General features: G+C 40.1%; 1 protein-coding gene across 1 annotated transcript; it reads right to left on the bottom strand.

The window, feature by feature from the left end:
- Positions 1 to 5,599: 5,599 nt before the first annotated feature.
- On the bottom strand, positions 5,600 to 7,306 carry LOC140953833 (carbohydrate sulfotransferase 3-like). The gene is made up of 2 exons (XM_073403214.1): positions 7,067 to 7,306; positions 5,600 to 6,460 (listed from the first exon to the last, which is right to left on the bottom strand). Exons 1-2 carry the CDS (start codon positions 7,304 to 7,306, stop codon positions 5,600 to 5,602), a joined length of 1,101 nt encoding a protein of 366 aa, XP_073259315.1.
- Positions 7,307 to 9,513: the final 2,207 nt, after the last annotated feature.

The following is a 9,513-nucleotide window of genomic DNA, read 5'->3' on the forward strand; positions in this document are numbered from 1 at the left end:
AGCCCATTCGGGCTCGAGGAATAATTGTTAAATATAGCTAGATTAGCTGATTTATTATTTGTCGTTGTCCTTTGTCGCGTGCATTTCCACTGAACTTGATCGCCATATTTATAGCAATCAAGCAACATACAGAATTACATTTACTTTGACCCAACGAAGGATTTACAAAACTTCGAGCAATACTGACAAGAAAGCGAGGTTGTCAGCAACTGCAAACAGTTTGGGAGCACGAGCATGCGAGCAATCGTCTAAATTTTGCGAGCAAATCGAACAAAGGTAAAATTTTGCGAGCAGTTCAAAATTTTAATGGACCATTCACCACCCCTCATTGACTTTGGCCGGATCAAACGTATACAGTTTGTTTGATTTTTTTGGTGTCTAAACAGACTGAACAGTTGTTTTGTGATAAGTTGGTTAGTTCAATAAATGGGCTTAGAATTGTCTGCTTTTCTCGCACCCCATTTCTGGTTGTCTGTTTTTTGGGTGCGGGGAATTCTAGAATCACGTTTGACGACACGTCACCATTCTTTTTTTTTTTTTTTTTAATTTTTTTAAAATTATATATATATATTGTTTTTTCACATAACCATTCTAAGCTTCTTTTCATAACTATCATCTTTCACGTTGGTCTCTGCACTGTTATGTTAGACTAAGATACAATTTGCAAAACCTTTTGAGTGCTCATTACACATTATTTTTACTCACCCGTTCTCCATTCGCCAACATCTTCGACACAAAACTTGTCCCCGAACGCCCTTGGCCGACAATAAGCAAACTCTTTCTTTGTGGCAATGTAGTGTAGGACGAAACGTCCTCGGCAATCATGTTTTTCGAAAGCAGAGTCTCAGTTGACGGAAGAACATTGGTATAGAAAAACAGGGTGACTAAGAGTGTTAGAACGATAAGAACCATACGCCAATGACGGGTGTCTAACCGCTTTAGCATACTGCGGCAAATTCTAATCGCATGCATCACAATTTCGAAATGTTCAACGGATTTATCAGTGGTTCAAAACAACCTTTGAGGACCTACTAAAGCTAGTACGATACGATAAAAGAGTTGACAAAGAAACACTAAAATTACTTTCGAAGCTCAATATGTAGGAAATATGTTTTAAAATTCATCTCAATTAAAATTAAGATAACACAGAACCGTCAAAGAAACTATGGCAAGGGAGTCACAGCTAAAAGAATTCATATTTTAATGGCCAAAAAATATAATATATTTTTTATTTTTTATATTTCAACTAGGTCTAATTTAATTGCTTTAGTACGCTTTTTTATATCAACTTTGGAAACTAGGCACTCTCACACCACTTTTTTTACTCATGATTTAAACTCACTTTGTTCAAAAAAAGTATATGGGCTGACACTCCTAGTAAGTAAAAGGTGGACAAGTGGTTTTGACAAGATGTCAGTTCAATACTGACCTTGTCACCATAAATGGACAAATCACTTCGCTAAGGGGAAGGTACTTGAAGCGTTACATATTTCCCTAGTCTAAAAACAAAAACTCCAAACGTAGAGAAGAGATTCTTTTTCGAATAGCTGACTTTGGTAGAGCGCAAAACGGAATCTACCCGATTCTGCCTCGTACCCAGCAGTCTCTCTCTCTCTCTCTCTCTCGATAAAATGTGCTCGCAAAGGAAGGCGGGAAGGAGAAAACGGGCGAGATGCGTTTCGCCTCTCATTTTTCCCCCTCCCATGATCCCTTGCGCTTTGTCACCAGTCACAAAGTGCCTGAGGAGGAGGTAATGGTGACGCACGTCAACCGGAAGTGAAGCATTTTCCCTTTTAACATGCCATGACGCTACCAAATTTCTATTCGTAAGTGTCTTTTCAAACCACGCCCTAAGATTGCAAAAAGGCCACTTCCGGTTCAAGTGCATGTCTTAAAATACTTTGTTGCTTAAGCTACCTAATGATCAGTGAGCAGACACCTATTCCTTGCAGCCCACCCCTAATCACGAGGGTGTACCCTTCCGAGCGGTGTGCTAATGGAGCATTCGGATTAGGGTGTGCAAGAGCAGGGGGTGGGGTGGAAGGAGAGGGCACGCATGCTTTCATAAAGCCTCACCTTATTTCAGACCCAAATACTTTTTTAAAGCTGAGCCGCTGTTTTCAAGAGAGGAATTGTTTCCAGAATGCACGACCCTCCCATATAAAAGTGTCGGGGATGCCGGTCGGAGAACTAGAATTAACCCCTAAAAGAGACCAATCTGGCCCTTAGGTTTTATTTGACCCATAAAGGAGGCCATAGTCCAACAAAGCATGACTGCATTTGCCTCTTGCGGATATTTCTCGACGCACAACCCTAAGTGACATTCTATGGCCAAGGATAATAGCTTTCTGTCCAGAACATCCTGAGTGAGACCAAAATCCGCAATTTCTATCCTTAAGAGAGACGATGAGCATCCCCGTCACTTTAATATGGGAATACCCCCTCGGAGAAACACCATACCCTGTTTACCAAACCAGTTCATCACCTGACTCTCTACCTAATTTCAGACCAAAAGAACGTCGGAAACCCAGCCTACTAAGGGAGGGTCCCCGGGGGAGTCTGCTAAAGGCATGCTGGGGCTGATTACTGTAATCGGCTCCTGCGGAATGTTAAGCTTCGGTCCGTCCGGTGAGGTTAAACGAAACCATCATTCTCGTCCAACATCATGGTTATTACATACAACATAGAGCGGTTTAACAAGCAAACAATGTCTGATACAATTCGAACAGAATGAGTCCACATGAATTGTGTGCAATACCCGGCTGAAATGATGGCTTGATCGCTTGCTTATACGAAAATGGTGTTGGATCAAACACTGGACACGAGCCTATATGAAGCTGAATGAAAGAGATGATGTTACGGTCAAACATGCTCATGAGTTTGATTGTTTAGCCCAGGCTTTAGACGATATGCCATCTTGCATTGCTCTGCAAGAAGTGTGATGAACAATGAACATTTAATCAAAGAGAACCTGATTACGCAATTAAGCTTAGTTTTGTTTTGATTTAAATAAGATACGTTTCTGTTCTGTTTCATTTATCGAGTTTTTACGCCCCTATTTTCATGTGCTATTGTTCACAGTTTGAATCAATTACGTAGCTCACCATTCCTGTTTTCTAACCGGTTTTACAACTGTACACGTGAATTGTACCCTTATCAGAGAACGCCCCTTTAGTTTTTGTGGAGTTGGAGTTAGGAGATCTACGGAGCAACATCGGAGTTTTCACAGCAGTTTTATCTTTTTCGGAGTTACGTAACGTCGGAGTTTCTCTAGGCCTTAAGACAGGATCAGACGTAAGTTTCAGCTTATTGTATTAAGTTTTCGTTTTCTTTTCAATTTTGCTTCTTTTGTTATTAGTCTTAGCCCCTTTTTTGATCTTGTACATTGCAATTTCCCCTTTTAGTTTTCACCGCATGTGTACAATAATTCAGACGAGTTGGTGATCGTATTAAATGCTGTTGAGTCAACTTGTGCTGTTAAATTCTATACTGTGGTTGACACTTCCCGATCTCCAGTGCACAACATCCCGTGTCCGCTGCACTGGGTACGCGACAAGAAGTATCACGGATTTTCTTTAACTTTTATTAATTGGTAAGAAAAATTCAACTTGTTTGTCAAAAATATCCAGACAAAACAACTTATGCTAACAAAAAGCGATTCAGCCGCCATTGTTTTGGTTTTCAAAGCCGGCGCTTTTCGCTACTAGTGGGCCAGGCATGCTAGTGAGCTATAACATATAGCCTATTTGTAGCTCAACCAATCAGAGCGCAGCATTGATAATAAACCACTAGTTGGATTTTAAGTATTTACGTTCGAGGTACGAGAACGCAACCCCTAATTTGTGTTTGGTGCTCTGTGCATTATTAGGTGTCCTGTGCAATTAATAAGGGAGGTTTTTCGAGATTGCATCTTCGTCTTCGTCGTCGTCGACACACATTTGCCTCGCTTTGAGGCGCTTGCTTACGTTTTGCCTCACTTTGACGCGCTAACTCACTTTGTAATTCGTGTGTCCTCGGCATTCACCTTTCAAACGTTTGCTGAGGTCTGCTATTCTGTCTTCGTAAATCGTTCATCTTTTAAAAGTGTGCTGAATTTTCGTAAAGCGTACATATTCAAGAGTTTGCTAAGGGTCTACTATCGATCTGTGTTTAATGAATCTTCCAAAGCGTTCATCTTTTAAAAGTGTGCTGAAAGTTTACACCCTGAGTAAAATTTTACTTTGGATTCCTGAAGCCTTCATATTTTTCTTTGGAAAATACGTGCTTCTCCTGGTGCATGCAGCAAACCGGGTTGTTTAGCTCGGCGTCCGTTGTGCCAAAAAGTAAATTTACCGGCGAGTTGTGAAGCTCAGCGTCTGTTGTGCCACAAAGTAAATCTACTGAGTTGTGTAGCTAGGCGGCCGTAGTGCCACAGAGCAAATCTACCGAGTTGTGTAGCCACAAAGTAAATTTACCGTCGAGTTGTCAAGCTCAGCGTCTGTTGTGCCACAAAGTATTTAAATCTACGGAAATGTGAAGCTCGGCGGCGGCCGTTATTACACAAAGTAAATCTACCGAGATGTGAAGCTCGGCGGCACTATTTCATCATGACGTGATATTTTCGGCACTGGACAAACGAACATTTTGGCTAGGCAGATACTAAAGTCTGGACGGCCAGTCCGGGTCGGATCAACTGGGATCGACTCGGGTCGAATAAAAAAATAAAAAATAAATAAAATTGGACTCGGATCAACTCGGATCATAAAAAGAAAAATAAAATCAGTCGGCGTCACTTACCTTTCACACGCCATTTTGTCTTTTTCTCACGAACTCGTGGTTGCGTAAATTAATTTCATTTTTATTAATTTTAATGATACACTAGTGAGCAGCACACATACACTTCCAGTGAACATTTTCAACTTGGAAGGGGGAGAAACCATGCTCGCCCCGGGCGAGAATCGAACTCGCGACCCGTCTTCATTTTGCCCACAAGTTGATGATTGGACGCTTTTAAAAATAGCTGAGAAAATTATCCAAAGAAATGCTTTTTAACAAAAGAAAAAGAAACCTGGGTTAAACGCTAATCGGCCTTCGAACAACTTCGCCGAGTAGAACAAAAACTTCTTTTTATACACGCACGAATAATATAATAAATAAATAATAATAAAATATTTATATAGCGCTTATACTTTGCACTCTGGCCCACAGTGTCTCCTCAAATAACAAACACTTGACACGAACTATACGATATCACGCTGATCTCTAGCCATCAAAACCTTTTCATTATGATACACAGTTTAAATCGAGGTTTCGCTGTACGCAACCCTTACGTTCGAAATATGCCATAATCATAGTTATCTATCGCAAGATCCATCCACCGTTTCCCCTCCACTGGTACCTGTACGCCTAGCAAACATATCGAAATCTCTCTACTAAGCTCCGATTACTCCTAGTATACCGATAACCTGCTGCAATCTTAACGTTAATATTGTAAAATTTTTCTGTTGGCGTCGTGGTTTAACACTGCATTATTTCCGAATTATTGATACCACTTACAACATAACAATATCATTCAAAATTGTGACTATTACTATAAAATCAAGAGCTATTCGACTAGAATTCATTCCTTATCTAATGAGTATTCCTGATCAAAGCTTCTCTTGTCTAATAGTTTAAGCAAAGGTTGGCAGTTTTTTTCTATGATTAATGTCCTTTCAGGAGGAGATTCGCTGCGCCATTTATCGATATTCGCTTCAGCATCTCTCACAAGGGAATATGGCCAACTTTTAAACTTCCTTGCATCCGTTTTGCCAGGATTTGTCATGTTTTTAATCCACTCTAAAGTGTTCTCAGAAAGATTCACACCGGCGAACTTGAAGATTTCTCTTGCTGTGTCAAGCGGTCGAGCTGCGATGTCTCGATACAAAATAAGTTTGTATCTGTGTTTAAGAACCTCATCCAGTGTTTTGCCAAACTCGATGTTGTCAGTGATGGGTTTACAAAAATTTCGAACATTTTCCTCAAAGTTTGTATTATTGAACTCGGGAAACCACCTCAGTTTAATTCTGGAATTTAAACTCGCTCTTGGGTCGCGAACAACATGCAATATCCGAATATCAGCATCCATTGCCAGGTCGGAGATCAGTGGGAGAAGACTCAACAATCTGCCATCTGGTAATCTTTCAGAAAGTGCTTTAACGACTGTGCTGTCATACTTCTGTTTGCTCTTTTTGATAAAATATTCAGCCAAAGCATCTGCTGGAAAGCACCATGTTGGTTTTGTCTTGAATATGATACAGGCCTTGTTTTTAAGGCGTTCGATATGATAGCTTGTCTCTTCTAAATACCAAAATGGAGGATAATAATCCTTTTCCCATAAGGCGCTTGGTGTAAACTTCAAGGTAAGAAATGCTTGTAAAACCTCTATTTTTTGCGCGTCCGAGAGATTGTGAAATCGCAAAGGCTCAAAAACTTCGAAAACCTGTAGAAAACGAAAATAAAACCTTCGTTGTATTAACCAAAAATCGCCACTTTGTACATGAGTCAAATTTTACTTCTCAACATCCATCACTTTTAGCACCGCACAAAAGGGTGCAACCTTGTTGGCCAACTCCCAACATTGCTGAATGATACATGTGGCGTCCGTTTGCACATCCTGTTGCATGTTGTTGCACAAAGTTTGAAACCGGTCAAACTTTTAAACCAACAACTCCCAACAATTCTTTTGTTCCGTGATCGCCGAAGGATCCGTTTGCACAGCTCTTCCGACATTGCTGAGGCCAAGCACGCACATCTAGACTACGAGTAATACCCCATTCTACCTCACTGTCACGTGACCTGAGATTCCATGATGTTTAGATGTAATAATGATCGCCTTTCTCTAGTTTAGTATTAGAAATATGGTCTTCCACTGTATATTTCCCGGGAAAAAGGCGATCATTATTACATGTGCCTTAAAATCGTCAGCACGGTGCCAAAAATTTGGCGTGCCGTGCCGATTTTTTTAGCGCGTGTATTTATAAATAGGTTTTTTAAGATACAATTTGCAAAACCTTTTGGGTGCTCATTAGACATCATTTTTACTCACCCGTTCTCCCATTCCCAACATCATCGACACAAAACTTGTCCCCGAACGCCCTTGGCCGACAATCAGCAAACTCTTTCTTTGTGGCAATGTAGTGTAGGACGAAACGTCCTCGGCAATCATGTTTTTCGAAACCAGAGTCTCAGTTGACGGAAGAACATTGGTATAGAAAAACAGAGTGACCAAGAGTGTTAGAACGATAAGAACCACAAAGTAATGACGAATGTCTAACCTCTTTAGCATACTTCGGCAAATTCTAATCGCATGTATCACAATTTCGAAATGGTCACCGGATTTATCTGTGGTTCAAAACGACCTTTGAGGACCTAGTACAGCCAGTACGAAACGATAAAAGAGTTGACAAAGAAACACTAAAATTACTTTCGAAGCTCAATATACAGGAAATATGTTTTAAAATTCATCTCCATTAAAATTAATATAACACAGAACCGACAAAGAAACTATGGCGAGGGAGTCACAGCTAAAAGAATTCATATTTTAATGGCCGAATTTATACTTGAGACGTGTTATCGGTCTAAAACGATTATCCGTAAGACGGATAATTCGTGTAAGTGTAAATCCGAAGACGAATTTTGCTCCATAATTTGTCTAGATATTTTAAGCGGGAAACGAACGCGGAAAAAGGAAACATCACGAAATATAGAAACCAGTCCCTCTCATGTGAAACTTTCGTTTCGTTTCTAATATAAATTCGACCAATATTAATGTATTGTTAAGTAAAAAGCAAATTAGTTCGAGAAAAATTTGTTATTCAAATGGCTGAAAAATACGTTAAAATAAAGAGAACAAACTCATCGAGTCGAAACAAGTGGAAGGATTGATACGATATTTAAATAACTATCAGAAAAAATCACCTAGAAAATTGTCTGCGAATTATTTTTGTGCTTGCGCTAATTTTGTCAGCTTTATTTTCGTCGAAAACACCTGAACAAATAAAATACTAATTAAGATTGATATTCAGTGGCCTCTGTTGCCATGGTTTCAAAGCTCGGCACAAGTATTGAGAAAGGTCGACCACTGATCTCTAGGGATAAGACGAAGCACAATCAAATTTGTCTCTGATCTTCATCCATTCGATACCGCATATCCACCTCCTCAAAAACTGGGCGGTTGTATATTAATCTAATCAACCTCGCTCCCTCGTTCGTCTTTTCGTCCTATATTTACTGGTTTCAAAGCGAGGGAGACTGGTTGCGAGTCTGTGTGTTGTAGGATTATCAACACAAGAGCCATCTATTCAGAAAGAGCTTACCGAGTTGCAGAAAATCCCCGCGTTTGAGGTGTTTATGGGAAAAAATATTAAACTCAATAAAGCTATTGAAACTCTCCAAAATTTACCGAGAAAACAATAGACATCTGCACAAGTGTCCAGCAATCGACTCATTTCTTTGAACAGCAGTATTTTAACACCAAACGTGGGGATTTTGTAAAACCACAGGCCCGGGGGGACCACAGGGCGCCCACACAATATATGTGTGTAACCGATTGTCATTTTATAGTAAATGTAGTGGATTTACGGTTTGCCTATAATGTTACATAAACGTTGAATTACCTTAACTGTGGTATATAGTCATCCTTTTGCGTCAAAAGCGATTTTTTCAGCGATTTTGAAGGATTTCGAGTTCCCCGTTTACTGTTTGTAATAAGGATTCAACGCCGGAGCGATTTTCCCCCAGAAACTGTACTTTTAAACTTCGCAGCAAAAAGGTCCAAAGATTCACTCTTTTTCTCGTATCTTCCGATCGATAATCCATTCAAAAGGCCCGGAGCTAGCCCTCGACGAAAATTAAAATCCCACAGTTTTTGAACGGTAAAAATGCGTAGCAAGATTCATACGTGCCAGTCAGAAACCGTCCCGCTGATTGCCTCTTTTTTTAAAATTGGTATCGTTAACTAAATGGTTAAATAATAACTGATAAAAAGAAGACTTGGTTAGCGTTTATTGTTTAACGACATCCAATAAAAAAAGGTCCCCGGAGTGGAGTTTTTTTGAAAACGCCGACTGATCGTTTTCATGTGAAAGGACGAAAATGTTGCAGCAGATTACCGTAATCGGCTCCTGCGGAAGGTTAAGCTTCCCCTCCGCTTAGGCTAACGATCAAACATTCTCGTCCAACATCATGGTTATTACACACAACATGAAGCGGCTTGACAAGCAAACAATGTTTGACCAAATTTAAGCAGAATAAGTCCACACTGATGAATTGTGCAATGCCGCTGAAATGATTGCTTGATCGATTGCTTTTTCCGGGCGCTACGTTTGCTTTGCCAGTGGAGGTAGCTATTACGAAAAAAATGTTGGACCAAACACTGGAAACGAGCCTATATAAAGTCGAATGAAAGAGATGTGTAACGGTCAAACATGCTCATGAGTTCTATTGTTTAGCCCAGGCTTTAAACAATATGCCACCTTGCAACTGTTCTGCAAG

Source organism: Porites lutea, chromosome 12, assembly GCF_958299795.1.
Source record: "Porites lutea chromosome 12, jaPorLute2.1, whole genome shotgun sequence".
Taxonomy (NCBI): Eukaryota; Metazoa; Cnidaria; class Anthozoa; order Scleractinia; family Poritidae; genus Porites; species Porites lutea.

Excerpts from the sequence above, each read along its gene's own strand:
- LOC140953833 (XM_073403214.1), bottom strand. The coding sequence starts at position 7,306 with ATGCTAAAGAGGTTAGACATTCGTCATTACTTTGTGGTTCTTATCGTT. Across the intron at positions 6,461-7,066 it reads TGTTGGGAATGGGAGAACGG|GTTTTCGAAGTTTTTGAGCC; the intron begins GTGAGTAAAAAT and ends CGTTTTCTACAG.